Source organism: Triticum urartu, chromosome 3A, assembly GCF_056163025.1.
Source record: "Triticum urartu cultivar PI428250 chromosome 3A, HENAU_Tu73, whole genome shotgun sequence".
Lineage (NCBI taxonomy): Eukaryota > Viridiplantae > Streptophyta > Magnoliopsida > Poales > Poaceae > Triticum > Triticum urartu.
In genome coordinates, this window is record NC_141875.1 from 610,931,446 (window position 1) to 610,949,865 (window position 18,420).

General features: G+C 48.1%; 1 protein-coding gene and 2 non-coding genes across 3 annotated transcripts; 1 reads left to right on the forward strand and 2 right to left on the reverse strand.

Annotated features, from left to right (window-relative positions):
* Positions 1 to 16: 16 nt before the first annotated feature.
* TRNAQ-UUG (transfer RNA glutamine (anticodon UUG)) lies at positions 17 to 88 on the reverse strand. Its single transcript has one exon. It is a non-coding gene; the product is annotated as a tRNA-Gln (tRNA).
* Positions 89 to 158: 70 nt separating this feature from the next.
* On the reverse strand, positions 159 to 230 carry TRNAQ-UUG (transfer RNA glutamine (anticodon UUG)). Its single transcript has one exon. It is a non-coding gene; the product is annotated as a tRNA-Gln (tRNA).
* Positions 231 to 1,104: 874 nt separating this feature from the next.
* Positions 1,105 to 3,326, forward strand: NPQ4 (Chlorophyll A-B binding family protein). Its single transcript, XM_048709313.2, has 4 exons — positions 1,105 to 1,408; positions 1,510 to 1,623; positions 2,570 to 2,813; positions 2,904 to 3,326. Exons 1-4 carry the CDS (start codon positions 1,196 to 1,198, stop codon positions 3,146 to 3,148), a joined length of 816 nt encoding a protein of 271 aa, XP_048565270.1. The 5' UTR covers positions 1,105 to 1,195; the 3' UTR covers positions 3,149 to 3,326.
* Positions 3,327 to 18,420: the final 15,094 nt, after the last annotated feature.

Sequence of the window (18,420 nt, forward strand, 5' to 3'; positions counted from 1 at the left end):
TAAACTAGAAAAATGGAGGTCTCGCCGGGATTCGAACCCAGGTCGCCAGATTCAAAGTCTGGAGTGCTAACCACTACACTACGAAACCATTTGATGACTGCTGTCACTGGTAATTATATTTGTCTTAGTTATGCTAGATGTTACACAAAAAAAAAAGTAGGTCTCGCCGGGATTCGAACCCAGGTCGCCAGATTCAAAGTCTGGAGTGCTAACCACTACACTACGAAACCATTTGTTGAGTTTTTTCGCTGGTAATTCTATTTATGTTATAGATCGAGCATTTTCCTTTTACGTTTGGGTTAAATTTCCTTTCTGGTTTTTTTTGGACTTGCTTTCGTTTGCCACTTGGCAGCTAATTGGAGCAGGGTATATCCGACGATTATAGCTTCCTTTGTTTTCCTTGTTCATACCAGCGTTTTCGCAAAAGACTCCATTGCCATCATCTACCATTCTCCGGCTATCCTCCTAGGACCGAAGCGGCCCCCAATTTGTCCGCCCCCTTCGATATTGCCACGACGGAGGTGAAATGCCAGCATCGTCTTCGTCACTAATCTGTGGCTGAGGTCATGCCACAATGGGAGAATGTCACCGCTGTGGCGAAGAGGCGGAGTAGACGAGTTCGTCGGACCTCACGCGAATCTACACCAAGATTCGGAGGCCAGAAATCCAGTTTACTAATTTCCACAAAAAGAATTTACTAGTTGTGCGACGGATGGCACTGCCGATACCAGAAACGCCAGCCATGCCACTCACAGTCCACTTCGCTAGACTCCAAACGCAGTACAGTACAAATTACAATGTACCAGTGGCCTCGCACGCGTGGCACCGCGGCAGCCTGGCCCTGCAGCACTTTTCAGTGAGGCGAGCGTACTACCAACTCCGTCGGCTCCCGGGCCGTTGTTCGATCGCACAAACCGTATCAGCTTAACGAGAGGGCTGTCCACGTGTGCATCGCCCCGGCCATTGGCCGGATTCGGGGAAACGTGGTCTCCCCGCTGCCCTTCGCGCACCCTATCCTCGCCCCGCCCGCTCGCCAATCACGCGCCCCCGCAGCGCCACACGTAGGCGCCACCCCGTGCCGTGCGATCTCATAAAATGTGGCCGCGCGGCCGCAGAGCAAAGTCCCCCAAGATACAGCACCCTCACAGCCACAGACGACGCGCGAAGCGATATCACGAGTGAGAGTCTAGGGGCCATGGCACAGTCGATGCTCATGTCCGGCGTCAACGGCGTGGCCTCCGGCAGGAGCCTGCTGCAGGCGGCGCGGCCGTCGTCGGCGTCCACGCCCTTCTCGCGGCTCGCGCTCTCCTCGTCGTCCTCGGCGGCGTACTACAAGCACATGCCGTCCCTCTCCGTCCGGACCATGGCCCTGTTCGGCAAGAAGACCAAGGCCGCGCCGGCCAAGAAGGTTCGAGCCTAGCTACCTGATATCTTGTTCACCAATGCAGGTCTGCCTCTGCTTGTTTATCTGACGCTGGATGGCCTTGTGTTTTGGTTATATGTATATAGGTCGCTGCCCCCAAGCCCAAGACGGAGGACGGCATCTTCGGCACGTCCGGCGGGATCGGTTTCACCAAGGAGAACGAGCTCTTCGTCGGCCGTGTTGCCATGATTGGCTTCGCCGTGAGTGCTCCTGCGGCATGCACGTTTTTGTTGTTGCTTTTCTTTTATGTGTGGATCATTCCAAGCGTAGAATAACAACAGAACTAGCTGCTGAACAAACAACAGAACTAGTTGATGGTTTTATACTATTCAGTTCAAAGTTCAAACTCAAACATATAGTCAAGAAGAGAAACTAGAAACCGAGGGCAAATTTACCCAAAGCTTACACAATCGCTCAAAAAGAAATTCCCATGTGAATTAATAGGACGGAAGGGAAAAAGCTTAGGTTTTTTTAGGATAATATATAACGGTGCAGGCTACTTACAAATATGTGGATTTGCTATATAGTGTGGAATTTAAACTACTCTAGTATATTTCCAATCAAAATAATAAATAGTTTAAAAAAACTTTGGCAAATTTCAGTGATTTTCTGTAATTTGTTCAAAGGAAGTTATAGTGTGTTTCTGTAAATTGTATGAGAAAATTACTAGTTCCTCCCAACCATATTACTTGTCACAGCTTTAGTACAACTGCGGAAGTAGCTTAATTCTTTTAGGGAAACTTTACTGGCTTAGTTAACTAAAGAATTATACATAATTTATAATATGTTTTCTTAATTATTTAAATTTTTATTTTTTTCCTAAATTTTCATAAAACAAAATCGTAATGCAAATTTAGTCTAAAGATTATACTACTCTATAGAATGAGAAGGGTTTAGAATAGGACTGAGACTCAAGAGAATTGTTTCTTTTTTGCGGTAACTCAAGAGAAGAACACTAAACTTCAGAATAGTATTTTGCTATGCTGCATCGAAATTATGTTTAGACGGCAGTGTACATTGCACTACTAGTGAAGCAAAACAAACTTCTCTTACGAAGGGAACAGTCAAAATGAACTTCTTACAAAGTGAACGGTCAGGATGAACTTCTGAGCGCCTGATGATAACTGTTTTTACTGTTGATATCAGGCATCGATCTTGGGAGAGGCCATCACCGGCAAGGGCATCCTGTCCCAGCTGAACCTTGAGACCGGCATCCCGATCTACGAGGCGGAGCCCCTCCTCCTCTTCTTCATCCTCTTCACCCTCCTCGGCGCCATCGGCGCGCTCGGAGACCGCGGCAGGTTCGTCGACGAGCAGCCCACCGGCCTCGACAAGGCCGTCATCGCCCCCGGCAAAGGCTTCCGCTCCGCCCTCGGCCTCAGCGAGGGAGGTACGTAGCAGTTAGCTAGATCGATTTCCATGGCGTCTTCGCGCCTCTACGACATGCATGTCTGATGATTTTGTACGATGCATGCTGCAGGGCCGCTGTTCGGGTTCACCAAGTCGAACGAGCTGTTCGTGGGGCGGCTGGCGCAGCTGGGGATCGCCTTCTCCATCATCGGGGAGATTATCACGGGCAAGGGCGCGCTGGCGCAGCTCAACATCGAGACCGGGGTGCCCATCAGCGAGATCGAGCCACTCGTGCTCTTCAACGTCGTCTTCTTCTTCATCGCCGCCATCAACCCCGGCACCGGCAAGTTCATCAGCGGCGAGGAGGACGACTAGAGATCACGCGCGAATGCTTTTTGGCCATTAATTGTACGTCCGTCCGTCCGTGCTTTGCTTGTTTGTTGTGTACGTGAGACCTTGGGGTGTACTTAGGTGTAAGAAAGAAGTTGGTCGTTGCCTTATGAAAAACAAGAGCTAGCAGCTAATTTGCCATGCATGCCGACAGTTGCGGATCTATCGTCTCGGATTCTTGATCGTTCCCTTCTACCTTAATGAAGCGTACAGTAAAATTCTTGAAATGAAAAACAAAAGGCACGACTATATGTAAGCCGCCTCGAAAAAATCGTGCAAGTCGATTTTGTCCAGCCGCTCGATTGAAATCCTCCGGCTGGGCACCCTTCCTCCTCCGGCCTCTCCTCTTCTTTCTCCTCCAACAACTCGCCTCCATGTGTCACCTCTGGCTATGACCTCGCGTTGTCCCCGCCTCCGGCGAAGTCATTGTCTAATCCGAGCGGGAATAAAAAAAACTAATGGCACCCTCACCCGCACCTGTCACGCCCTCGCCTCGCCTCCACCTGCCACGTCATGTCCGACGCCAGCTTGTTCCTAGCTCGGCCTCAGAGCTCCACTCTGCCTCCCTTTCTTCTCCATGAAAATCGACTTACACCAATGCGATTTTCAGGAACCTTATGAATAGCAGATGAAAAAAAAAATCAGTTGTGAACTACAAAAGGCACCTTGACCTATCTTTTTTTCTTGAAGTGATGGAGTATTTTCAGAGACAGACAAATAACGGTCCATGGCAACCTTTGTGCTTACCAATGATGTCGCATGCCATCGTGAGAAGGATAACAGAAACAACCATCTTTCCAGTACTAGAATCACACAATCGCCATTGGTTTTGCTAGTCACAATAGTCATCCGTCTCGAAATACAGGATCAATTTTATTGTTCAAAACACACGGCGAGGGACACGCTGCATGCTTCTCTAGCCCACATCTAAGATTATCACCAGCCATTATCGAGGAAGGTACTCACTCTCGTGCACAGCACCACCACCGCATGGAACCAAAGCATCGGATGGTCATTAACTTCTAAACGGTCCACCAGATCAAATGAGCAACATGCTAAAACCTACACTCATTATTCATTGGTATCGTAGCAAGCACCGTCAAAACAAAGGCAGAGCGGGAAGGACTTATTCCAACCTAAGAACACTGCATTCCACCACCCCTTCGCCATCCTCCCCAAGATAGTGTAACACAAAAGCATTACCATTTCCTCGCTTTGCCACTGTGGATCTATGCAAGGTACACACACCAACAAAGGCTATGAGGGCCTTTTCGGACCACCACAAGGTTGTGGATATCAAAATGTAACAAAAAACCCAATGAAAAACCATATCAAACCTAAGTTATCGATTATTTTGTTTCTCGTTACCGACATGGTATGGGAATCACTAAGCATTTAATAGATCTTTCTCGGAGCTGTACATCCACACAAGTAAATATAGTTATGTCTTCCTGCAGTTCGTGTTCCATCATTGTGCATGTAAACAAGGATCAGTAGAAAGTGGTTATGGTATTGACCAGATAAGTATAATTTGATTTTTGTTGGTGTTTGCTGATCGATACAAACATATTTTGTCATCAAATATGCAAAAGTAAAATAAAATATTATTGCCTCATCTTTAGCGTCAACTTTGATTATTGTGGTAAGTGTAGAAACCATCCCAAAATAATTTGTACTCCCTCCGATTTATATTATTTGTCGTTCAAACGGATGTATCTAATTTCGCAAAAAAACGGATGTATCTAGCCTGTGGGTTTTCAACCTATGAACTCCATTTTTTTCCGGAGCTTACCATTTGATTTTGTTGAGGAGTAAAAAATTTGACAAACTTATAACGGCACAACACAGTGCAACAAATGTCAAATACATATGGGCTTTATGTGGGCCTTCTTTTGGACCAAGGTGGGCTTTCACTTCTGCACTAGGCAGACTCACTAAAGCCCAACTAACTTATGTCACGGTGTCTGCCATCTTCTTCCAATATGCTGCTTCTTTTTACCATTCGAGGTTGAAAGAAGTCTATTTTTCAACCTCAAATGTGTCTCAATGGACAAATACCATAAAAATGGATGTATCTAAAACTAAAATACATCTAGATACATTCATTCCCCCGACAAGTATTTCCGGACGGAGGGAGTACATTTTTAACCCTGAAATCTTTGAAACCGGATAAATTTGCCCCTTGAGCAGTTTTGTAATGATTTAGGTGGTTTTGGGAGATGGCGTCATCTTCCTCCTCTCCCTCTCTCCTGCATGTCATTCAACCGACACCATGGACGCCGATGCTCGCCACCGAGCTGCTACAGTGCCGCCTCGGGCCTATATAGCTCGCCCCCGAGTGCCCTAGCCCATCTATCTCGTGCCCCTCCCCTCCTCTTTGCCTCTCATAGAACGAACCGCACGCCCCGCGCGCGCCCGTGCTGCGGACACCACCGCCGCCGTCGCCACGCACAAGGCCACCGGCTACTTTGAGCCACGCCGCCAAGTCACAAAGCTTCACCACGCCTCCCTTGTTTATTCTGCAAAAGCGACTGCACCTAGTTGCCCAAAATTACAGCCTGCAGTCCTCTTCACCGTGTTCGGCATGCCTCTGTCGTGGCAAAATCCCTAGCTCCGACGAGCTCGGGCGCCTCTGTCGCGTTCCTCGAGCTACCTCCGGTGTTCCTGATGGCTGACGCTCCCGGCGCCTCCTGACACTGAGCTCCCTCCTCCGTGATGCGGTGCTCCGGTAGCCACTGCAGCCGTCCTCCCTGACCTGTCGCGTGGTGCAGGGTGAGATCCTCTCTCATTGCAGCGAGAGCTCCTAGCCTAGTCGTCGGCGCCGCGCGCGACAATAGTAGAGGCGGAATACCTGTACTCCTCCCTCTTGCTCTTCTCCGACCAGAGCACGTCGTGTTGGGGAATGTAGTAATTTCAAAAAAATTCCTACGCACACGCAAGATCATGGTGATGCATAGCAACGAGAGGGGAGAGTGTTGTCTACGTACCCTCGTAGACCGGCAACGGAAGCGTTGACACAACGTAGAGGAAGTAGTCATACGTCTTCCCAATCCGACCGATCCAAGTACCGAACGTATGACACCTCCGAGTTCTGCACACGTTCAACTCGGTGACGTCCCTCGAGCTCCGATCCAGCCGAGTGTTGAGGGAGAGTTTCGTCAGCACGACGGCGTGATGACGGTGATGATGTTCTACCGACGCAGGGCTTCGCCTAAGCACCGCTACCATATGACCGAGGTGGAATATGGTGGAAGGGGGCACAACACACGGCTAAGGAACGATCACGAAGATCAACTTGTGTGTCATGGGGTGCCCCCTTGCCCCCGTATATAAAGGAGGGAGAGGGGGAGGTGCGGTCGGCCCTAGGGGTGCGCCTGGAGAAGTCCTAATCCCACCAGGAGTAGGACTCCCCCCTCTTGCCTTGTTGAAGAAGGAAAGGGGAAGGGGGAAAGAGGAAAGGGGGGCGCCGCACCCCCCTTCCTTGTCCTATTCGGACTAGGGGGGAGGGGGCGCGCGGCCTGCCCTGGCCGGCCCTCCTCTTCTCCCTTAGGGCCCATGTAGGCCCATTAACCCCCCCCCCCCCGGGGGGGGGGGTTCCGGTAACCCCCCGGTGCTCCGGTAAAATCCAGATTTCACCCAGAACGTTTCCGATATCCAAATATAGGCTTCCAATATATGAATCTTTATGTCTCGACCATTTCGAGACTCCTCGTCATGTCCGTGATCATATCCGGGACTCCGAACAACCTTCGGTACATCAAAACACAAAAACCCTAATAACGATCGTCACCGAACTTTAAGCGTGCGGACCCTACGGGTTCAAGAACTATGTAGACATGACCGAGACACGTCTCCGGTCAATAACCAATAGCGGAACCTGGATGCTCATATTGGCTCCTACATATTCTATGAAGATCTTTATCGGTCAGACCGCATAACAACATACGTTGTTCCCTTTGTAATCGGTATGTTACTTGTCCGAGATTCGATCGTCGATATCTTAATACCTAGTTCAATCTCGTTACCGGCAAGTCTCTTTACTCGTTCCGTAATACATCATCCCGCAACTAACTTATTAGTTGCAATGCTTGCAAGGCTTGAGTGATGTGCATTACCGAGAGGGCCCAGAGATACCTCTCCGACAATCGGAGTGACAAATCCTAATCTCGAAATACGCCAACCCAACAAGTACCTTCGGAGACACCTCTAGAGCACCTTTATAATCACCCAGTTACGTTGTGACGTTTGGTAGCACACAAAGTGTTCCTCCGGTAAACGGGAGTTGCATAATCTCATAGTCATAGGAACATGTATAAGTTATGAAGAAAGCAATAGCAACAAACTAAACGATCAAGTGCTAAGCTAACGGAATGGGTCAAGTCAATCACATCATTCTCCTAATGATGTGATCCCGTTAATCAAATGACAACTCATGTCTATGGCTAGGAAACATAACCATCTTTGATCAACGAGCTAGTCAAGTAGAGGCATACTAGTGACACTCTGTTTGTCTATGTATTCACACATGTATTATGTTTCCGGTTAATATAATTCTAGCATGAATAATAAACATTTATCATGAAATAAGGAAATAAATAATAACTTTATTATTGCCTCTAGGGAATATTTCCTTCACTTCGGCGCCGCCCACGACCATTGTTTTCCGACTCCGTTTCCCCGCCACTCGCTGATGCACAGGGCATGTGAGATCCACCAATGGCCACCCAAGAGGAAGTGGGGACCAGAGCGGATGCGGCGCCCAACGTTGTCGGGTTGGCACTCAGCCGCACCAAACCCAGCGCCTACGTCCTCTAGTGGGGGCTCGCCAAGTTCGCTAAGAGCATCTCCAGCCGTTCGGCCCCCAGGGCGCTAAAAAGAGCGGTCTGGGGGCGAACCGGCGCTAGTTTGGCCCCTGGGGGTGACCTAGCTCCCAGTCACGCCCCCAGGACGCGGAAAATTCTAACTTGGTCGTTCCCGCTCACAAAAGACGTCACAAGTCTGGCGATCACAAGTCACAATTCGGCATACAAAAAATAGAGCGGCAGAAGTTCACGTGCGCAACACATCACTCGGCGGGCTCTGCCCCAGGCGTCGGCGGAGTTGGTGTGCGCGGGCTTGGCGGTATCGGAGCTGCTTCTGCGCTGGGCGGTGTCGGCGCGGCTTCGGTGCTGCTGGGCGTCGTGGAGGCGTCATCACGCGGGCTTGGCGGCGGCGTCGGCGTGGGCGTCGGCGTCGGCGACGCTGTCGAGGGAAGCTGGTTCAGGATGAGGCCATGCTCCGCCAAGTACCACGCCTTGACCGCCTCGTCGGTGCTCTGGAGCATGTCTGCCCCGCCAAGCAGGAAAGCCAGGTCGGTGTTTCTCTTCTTCGCGGCGACGTTGGTCCGGAGCAGGTCGAGCTTGACGGTGCTTCTCGACATCAACGCCGACCACCGCGCATCGGTCTTCTCTTCACGAAGGACGGCTGAAAGTGTTGGGGAACGTTGCAGAAAAAAAAAATTCCTACGGTTTCACCAAGATCCATCTATGAGTTCATCTAGCAACGAGTGATCGGATGCATCTACATACCTTTGTAGATCCCGAGCGGAAGCGTTCAAAGAACGGGGATGAGGTAGTCGAACACGACGTGATCCAAATCACCGGAGATCCTAGCACCGAACGGACGGCACCTCCGCGTTCAACACACGTACGGAACAGCCACGTCTCCTCCTTCTTGATCCAGCAAGGGGAGAGGAGAGGTTGAGGGAGATGGCACCAGCAGCAGCACGACGGCATGGTGTTGATGGAGCTGCAGTACTCCGGCAGGGCTTCGCCAAGCGCTATGGAGGAGGAGGAGGAGGTGTTGGAGAGGGAGAAGGAGGCAACCAAAGGCGTGGATGAAAAGCCCTCCCTCCCCCACTATATATAGGAGGGCCAAGGGGGGGGGCGGCCCTAGGAGATCTAATCTCCTAGGGGGGTGTGGCCAAGGGGGAGGAATCCCTCCTCCCCAAGGCACCTAGGAGGTGCCTTCCCCTCCTAGGACTCTTCCTCCCTTGAAACCCTAGGCGCATGGGCCTCTTGGGGCTGGTGCCCTTGGCCCATGTAGGCCAAGGCGCACCCCCTACAGCCCATGTGCCCCCCGGGACAGGTGGCCCCACCCGGTGGACCCCCGGGACCCTTCCGGTGGTCCCGGTACAATACCGATAACCCCGAAACTTGTCCCGATGCCCGAAACAGGACTTCCCATATATAAATCTTTACCTCCGGACCATTCCGGAACTCCTAGTGACGTCCGGGATCTCATCTGGGACTCCAAAAAACATTCGGGTTACTGCATATACATATCCCTACAACCCTAGCGTCACCGAACCTTAAGTGTGTAGACCCTACGGGTTCGGGAGACATGCAGACATGACCGAGACGACTCTCCGGTCAATAACCAACAGCGGGATCTGGATACCCATGTTGGCTCCCACATGCTCCACGATGATCTCATCGGGTGAACCACGATGTCGAGGATTCAAGCAACCCCGTATGCAATTCCCTTTGTCAATTGATATGTTACTTGCCCGAGATTCGATCGTTGGTATCCCAATACCTCGTTTAATCTCGTTACCGGCAAGTCACTTTACTCGTACCGTAATGCATGATCCCGTGACCAGACACTTGGTCACTTTGAGCTCATTATGATGATGCATTACCGAGTGGGCCCAGTGATACCTCTCCGTCATACGGAGTGACAAATCCCAGTCTTGATCCATGTCAACCCAACAGACACTTTCGGAGATACCCGTAGTCTACCTTTATAGTCACCCAGTTACGTTGTGACGTTTGGTATACCCAAAGCACTCCTACGGTATCCGGGAGTTACACGATCTCATGGTCTAAGGAAAAGATACTTGACATTGGAAAACTCTAGCAAACGAACTATACGATCTTATGCTATGTTTAGGATTGGGTCTTGTCCATCACATCATTCTCCTAATGATGTGATCTCGTTATCAATGACATCCAATGTCCATAGTCAGGAAACCATGACTATCTGTTGATCAACGAGCTAGTCAACTAGAGGCTTACTAGGGACATGTTGGTATCTATTATTCACACATGTATTACGATTTCCGGATAATACAATTATAGCATGAATAAAGACAATTATCATGAACAAGGAAATATAATAATAATGCTTTTATTATTGCCTCTAGGGCATATTTCCAACAGTCTCCCACTTGCACTAGAGTCAATAATCTAGTTACATTGTGATGAATCGAACACCCATGGAATTCTGGTGTTGATCATGTTTTGCTCTAGGGAGAGGTTTAGTCAACGGATCCGCTACATTCAGGTCCGTATGTACTTTACAAATCTCTATGTCTCCATCTTGAACATTTTCACGAATGGAGTTGAAGCGACGCTTGATGCGCCTTGTCTTCTTGTGAAACCTGGGCTCCTTGGCAAGTGCAATAGCTCCAGTGTTGTCACAAAAGAGTTTGATTGGCCCCGACGCATTGGGTATGACTCCTAGGTCGGTGATGAACTCCTTCACCCATATTGCTTCATGTGCTGCCTCCGAGGGTGCCATGTACTCCGCTTCACATGTAGATCCCGCCACGACGCTCTGCTTGCAACTGCACCAGCTTACTGCCCCACCATTCAAAATATACACGTATCCGGTTTGTGACTTAGAGTCATCCAGATCTGTGTCGAAGCTAGCGTCGACGTAACCCTTTACGACGAGCTCTTCGTCACCTCCATAAACGAGAAACATTTCCTTAGTCCTTTTCAGGTACTTCAGGATATTCTTGACCGCTGTCCAGTGTTCCTTGCCGGGATTACTTTGGTACCTTCCTACCAAACTTACGGCAAGGTTTACATCAGGTCTGGTACACAGCATGGCATACATAATAGAACCTATGGCTGAGGCATAGGGGATGACGCTCATCTCTTCTATATCTTCTGCCGTGCTCGGACATTGAGCTGAGCTCAATTTCACACCTTGCAGCACAGGCAAGAACCCCTTCTTAGACTGATCCATATTGAACTTCTTCAATATCTTATCAAGGTATGTGCTTTGTGAAAGACCTATGAGGCATCTCGATCTATCTCTATAGATCTTGATTCCTAATATATAAGTAGCTTCTCCAAGGTCCTTCATCAAAAAACTCTTATTCAAGTAGGCCTTTATGCTATCCAAGAGTTCTATATCATTTCCCATCAAAAGTATGTCATCTACATATAATATGAGAAATGCTACAGAGCTCCCACTCACTTTCTTGTAAACGCAGGCTTCTCCATAAGTCTGCGTAAACCCAAACGCTTTGATCATCTCATCAAAGCGAATGTTCCAACTCCGAGATGCTTGCACCAGCCCATAAATCGAGCGTTGGAGCTTGCACACCTTGTTAGCATTCTTAGGATCGACAAAACCTTCCGGCTGCATCATATACAATTCTTCCTTAAGGAAACCATTAAGGAATGCCGTTTTGACGTCCATTTGCCATATTTCATAATCATAGAATGCGGCAATCGCTAACATGACTCAGACGGATTTCAGCTTCGCTACCGGTGAGAAAGTCTCATCGTAGTCAACCCCTTGAACTTGTTGATAACCCTTAGCGACAAGCCGAGCTTTATAGATGGTCACATTACCATCCGCGTCTGTCTTCTTCTTAAAGATCCATTTATTTTCTATGGCTCGCCGTTCAACGGGCAAGTCAGTCAAAGTCCATACTTCATTTTCATACATGGATCCTATCTCGGATTTCATGGCTTCTAGCCATTTGTCAGAATCCGGGCCCGCCATCGCTTCTTCATAGTTCGAAGGTTCACCATTGTCTAACAACATGATTTCCAAGACAGGGTTGCCGTACCACTCTGGTGCGGAACGTGTCCTTGTGGACCTTAGAATTTCAGTAGGAGCTTGATCAGAAGTATCTTGATCATCATCATTAACTTCCTCTCTAGTCGGTGCAGGCACCTCAGGAACATTTTCTTGAGTTGCGCCATTTTCCGGTTCAAGAGGTAATACTTCATCAAGTTCTACTTTCCTCCCACTTACTTCTTTCGAGAGAAACTCTTTCTCTAGAAAGGACCCATTCTTGGCAACAAAGATCTTGCCTTCGGATCTGAGGTATAAGGTATACCCAATAGTTTCTTTAGGGTATCCTATGAAGACGCATTTTTCCGACTTGGGTTCGAGCTTTTCAGGTTGAAGTTTCCTGACATAAGCATCGCATCCCCAAACTTTTAGAAATGACAGCTTAGGTTTCTTCCCAAACCATAATTCAAACGGTGTAGTCTCAACGGATTTCGAAGGAGCCCTATTTAAAGTGAATGCGGCAGTCTCTAAAGCATACCCCCAAAAAGATAACGGTAAATCGGCAAGAGACATCATAGATCGCACCATATCTAATAGAGTGCGATTACGACGTTCGGACACACCATTACGCTGAGGTGTTCCAGGCGGCGTGAGTTGTGAAACTATTCCACATTTTCTCAAGTGTGTGCCAAACTCGTGACTCAAGTATTCTCCTCCACGATCTGATCGCAGGAACTTGATTTTCCTGTCACATTGATTCTCAAACTCACTTTGAAATTCCTTGAACTTTTCAAAGGTCTCAGACTTGTGTTTCATTAAGTAGACATACCCATATCTACTCAAGTCATCAGTGAGGGTGAGAACATAACGATAGCCACCGCGAGCCTCAACACTCATTGGACCGCACACATCAGTATGTATGATTTCGAATAAGTTGGTTGCTCGCTCCATTGTTCCTGAGAACGGAGTCTTGGTCATTTTACCCATGAGGCATGGTTCGCACGTGTCAAATGATTCATAATCAAGAGACTCTAAAAGTCCATCTACATGGAGCTTCTTCATGCGTTTGACACCTATGTGACCAAGGCGGCAGTGCCACAAGTATGTGGGACTATCATTATCAACCTTACATCTTTTGGTACTCACACTATGAATATGTGTAGCATTACGCTCGAGATTCATTAAGAATAAACCATTCACCATAGGAGCATGACCATAAAACATATCTCTCATATAAATAGAACAACCATTATTCTCGGATTTAAATGAGTAGCCATCTCGAATTAAACGAGATCCTGATACAATGTTCATGCTCAAAGCTGGCACTAAATAACAATTATTAAGGTTTAAAACTAATCCCGAAGGTAAATGTAGAGGTAGCGTGCCGACGGCGATCACATTGACCTTGGAACCATTCCCGACACGCATCGTCACCTCGTCCTTTGCCAGTCTCCGCTTATTCCGCAACCCCTGCTTTGAGTTACAAATGTGAGCAACTGCACCGGTATCAAATACCCAGGAGCTACTACGAGTACTGGTAAGGTACACATCAATTACATGTATATCACATATACCTTTTGTTTTGCCGGCCTTCTTGTCTGCTAAGTATTTGGGGCAGTTCCGCTTCCAGTGACCACTTCCCTTGCAATAAAAGCACTCAGTCTCGGGCTTGGGTCCATTCTTTGGTTTCTTCCCGGCAGCTTGCTTACCGGGCGCGGCAACTCCCTTGCCGTCCTTCTTGAAGTTCTTTTTACCCTTGCCCTTCTTGAACTTAGTGGTTTTATTGACCATCAACACTTGATGTTCCTTCTTGACTTCTACCTCTGCTGATTTCAGCATAGCAAATACTTCAGGAATGGTCTTTTCCATCCCCTGCATATTGAAGTTCATCACAAAGCTCTTGTAGCTCGGTGGAAGTGACTGGAGGATTCTGTCAATGACCTCATCATCCGGGAGATTAACTCCCAGCTGAGTCAAGCGGTTATGTAACCCAGACATAGTGAGTATGTGCTCACTGACAGAACTATTTTCCTCCATCTTACAGCTGAAGAATTTGTCGGAGACTTCATATCTCTCGACTCGGGCATGAGCTTGGAAAACCATTTTCAGCTCTTCGAACATCTCATATGCTCCATGTCTCTCAAAACACTTTTGGAGCCCCGGCTCTAGGCTGTAAAGCATGCCGCACTGAACGAGGGAGTAGTCATCGGTACGTGCCTGCCAAGCGTTCATAACGTCTTGTTCTGCAGGGAGAATAGGTGCGTCACCCAGCGGTGCTTGTAGGACATAATCTTTCTTGGCAGCTATGAGGATGATCCTCAGGTTCCGGAACCAGTCCGTATAGTTGCTGCCATCGTCTTTCAGCTTGGTTTTCTCTAGGAACGCGTTGAAGTTGAGGACTACGTTGGCCATTTGATCTACAAGACATATTGTAAAGATTTTAGACTAAGTTCATGATAATTAAGTTCATCTAATCAAATTATTCAATGAACTCCCACTTAGATAGACATCCCTCTTCTAGTCATCTAAGTATAACATGATCCGAGTCAACTAGGCCGTGTCCGATCATCACGTGAGACGGACTAGTCAACGTCGGTGAACATCTTCATGTTGATCGTATCTTCTATACGACTCATGCTCGACCTTTCGGTCTTCTGTGTTCCGAGGCCATGTCTATCCACATGCTAGGCTCGTCAAGTCAACCTAAGTGTTTGCATGTGTAAATCTGTCTTACACCCGTTGTATGTGAACGTTTGAATCAAACACCCGATCATCACGTGGTGCATTGAAACAACGAACTGTCGCAACGGTGCACAGTCAGGGGGAACACTTTCTTGAAATTATTATGAGGGATCATCTTATTTACTACCGTCGTTCTAAGTAAACAAGATGCAAAACATGATAAGCATCAGATGCAATCAAATTATAATAGTGACATGATATGGCCAATATCACATAGCTCCTTTGATCTCCATCTTGGGGCTCCATGATCATCTTGTCACCGGCTTGACACCATGATCTCCATCATCATGATCCCCACCATCGTGTCTCCATGAAGTTGCTCGCCAACTATTACTTCTACTACTATGGCTAACGCGTTTAGCAATAAAGTAAAGTAATTTACATGGCGTTTCTCAATGACACGCAGGTCATACAAAAAATAAAGACAACTCCTATGGCTCCTGCCGGTTGTCATACTCATCGACATGCAAGTCATGATTCCTATTACAATAGCATGAACAACTCATACATCACAACTTTGGCCATATCATATCACAAAGCACTTGCTGCAAAAACAAGTTAGACGTCCTCTAATTGTTGTTGCAAGTTTTACGTGGCTGAAGTAGGGTTCTAGCAAGAACGTTTTCTTACCTACGTGAAAGCCACAACGTGATTTGTCAACTTCTATTTACCGTTCATAAGGACCCTTTTCATCGAATCCGCTCCAACTAAAGTAGGAGAGACAGACACCCGCCAGCCACCTTATGCAACTTGTGCATGTTAGTTGGTGGAACCGGTCTCACGTAAGCGTACGTGTAAGGTTGGTCCGGGCCGCTTCATCCCACAATACTGTTGAAGCAAGATAATACTAGTAGCGGCAAGAAAGTTGACAACATCTACGCCCACAACAAATTGTGTTCTACTCGCGCAAGAAGAACTACGCATAAACCTACCTCTGATACCACTGTTGGGGAACGTTGCAGAAAACAAAAAATTTCCTACGGTTTCACCAAGATCCATCTATGAGTTCATCTAGCAACGAGTGATCGGATGCATCTACATACCTTTGTAGATCGCGAGCGGAAGCATTCAAAGAACGGGGATGAGGTAGTCGAACACGACGTGATCCAAATCACCGGAGATCCTAGCACCGAACGGACGGCACCTCCCCGTTCAACACACGTACGGAACAGCCACGTCTCCTCCTTCTTGATCCAGCAAGGGGAGAGGAGAGGTTGAGGGAGATGGCACCAGCAGCAGCACGACGGCGTGGTGTTGATGGAGCTGCAGTACTCCGGCAGGGCTTCGCCAAGCGCTATGGAGGAGGAGGAGGAGGTGTTGGAGAGGGAGAAGGAGGCAACCAAAGGCGTGGATGAAAATCCCTCCCTCCCCCACTATATATAGGAGGGCCAAGGGGGGGCGCCGGCCCTAGGAGATCTAATCTCCTAGGGGGGTGCGGCCAAGGGGGAGGAATCCCTCCTCCCCACCCCTCCTAGGACTCTTCCTCCCTTGAAACCCTAGGCGCATGGGCCTCTTGGGGCTGGTGCCCTTGGCCCATGTAGGCCAAGGCGCACCCCCTACAGCCCATGTGGCCCCCCGGGACAGGTGGCCCCACCCGGTGGACCCCCGGGACCCTTCTAGTGGTCCCGGTACAATACCGATAACCCCGAAACTTGTCCCGATGCCCGAAACAGGACTTCCCATATATAAATATTTACCTCCGGACCATTCCGGAACTCCTCGTGACGTCCGGGATCTCATCCGGGACTCCGAACAACATTCGGGTTACTGCATATACATATCCCTACAACCCTAGCGTCACCGAACCTTAAGTGTGTAGACCCTACGGGTTCGGGAGACATGCAGACATGACCGAGACGACTCTCCGGTCAATAACCAACAGCGGGATCTGGATACCCATGTTGGCTCCCACATGCTCCACGATGATCTCATCGGATGAACCACGATGTCGAGGATTCAAGCAACCCCGTATGCAATTCCCTTTGTCAATTGATATGTTACTTGCCCGAGATTCGATCGTTGGTATCCCAATACCTCGTTTAATCTCGTTACCGGCAAGTCACTTTACTCGTACCATAATGCATGATCCCGTGACCAGACACTTGGTCACTTTGAGCTCATTATGATGATGCATTACCGAGTGGGCCTAGTGATACCTCTCTGTCATACGGAGTGACAAATCCCAGTCTTGATCCATGTCAACCCAACAGACACTTTCGGAGATACCCGTAGTCTACCTTTATAGTCACCCAGTTACGTTGTGACGTTTGGTATACCCAAAGCACTCCTACGGTATCCGGGAGTTACACGAACTCATGATCTAAGGAAAAGATACCTGACATTGGAAAACTCTAGCAAACGAACTATACGATCTTATGCTATGTTTAGGATTGGGTCTTGTCCATCACATCATTCTCCTAATGATGTGATCTCGTTATCAATGACATCCAATGTCCATAGTTAGGAAACCATGACTATCTGTTGATCAATGAGCTAGTCAACTAGAGGCTTACTAGGGACATGTTGGTATCTATTATTCACACATGTATTACGATTTCCGGATAATACAATTATAGCATGAATAAAGACAATTATCATGAACAAGGAAATATAATAATAATGCTTTTAATATTGCCTCTAGGGCATATTTCCAACAGAAAGAACATGCGGTGCCCTCATGTTTGGTTTTGGTAATTGATGACAATCTCTATGGACTATGGTTGCCTTGAGTTATATTTGAAGGTTTTGTCCATAGGCTTTTCTTGGAGTACATGTGTTGGTTTCAAGGAGAGTTTGTGTCGACCAAGGTGCTATTCAAGGAATTATCCAAAGATTGGTCATTTGAGAGTAGAGCTTATTGCAAGCATGTCTTTTCCAAGGAAGGGTTCTCACCATTTTCTTTTGGGCCTTTTCTCATTTGCTTCTTATTGATATTTCTATCAAGATTGTGTTAGCCCATGTCGTTAGCTTTCCAACAAACTTGGTTTCGTTGAATTCGGAGTCCGTTTGCAGAAGTTGTGGCTGTTTTGGTAAAGGCTACAGCGGTACTACCGTGGCTAGAGCGGGTGTAATTTTTTACTACCGCTCCAGAGCGGTACTACCGCGGCTCCTGAGCGGTAGTACTGCTCCAGAGCAGTACTATCACGGCTCCTAAGCGGTAGTACCGCTCCGGACCAAAATCTCGTGTTTTGCTCAGCGGAAGTAGGCTCGGAAGTATTTTTTTGTACCGCTCGCAAGCAGTAGTGCCGCTACCATTTGGGGTAGTACCGTGAGGACGAGCGGTAGTACCTTTCCAGCGGTTCTACTGGCCTTTTGCCTCCTCGCTGTTGTTTTTCAAAGGGGTACTACCACCCTAGCGGTAGTACCGCTCCTTGGAGCGGTAGTACCGCTCTGTGCGGGCTGTGAGCATAACGGTTGGATTTTTCCCACCTATAAAAGGGGGTCTTCTTCCCCAATGAACCTTATCTTTTGAGCTCGTGTTCTTCCCCCATGGTTGACCTTCTTCGAGCTTGCTAACTCTCAATCCCTCCATGGATTCTTGCTAGTTTTTGAGGGAAAAGAAAGAGGAGATCTAGATCCACATTTCCACCAATCACTTTCTCCTCTATGTGAGGGGAACCCCTTGGATCTAGATCTTGGAGTTCTTGGTGTTCTCCTTCTTGTTCTTCCTCTCATCTTCCTCCCTAGCATTAGTTGCTTCGGTGGGATTTGGAGAGAAG

Bases quoted from the DNA above. Each gene is read 5' to 3' on its own strand.
- NPQ4 (XM_048709313.2), top strand. From the start codon at position 1,196: ATGGCACAGTCGATGCTCATGTCCGGCGTCAACGGCGTGGCCTCCGGC. The intron at 1,624-2,569 runs GTGAGTGCTCCT...TGTTGATATCAG, and splicing joins TTGCCATGATTGGCTTCGCC to GCATCGATCTTGGGAGAGGC. The intron at 2,814-2,903 runs GTACGTAGCAGT...TGCATGCTGCAG, and splicing joins CCTCGGCCTCAGCGAGGGAG to GGCCGCTGTTCGGGTTCACC.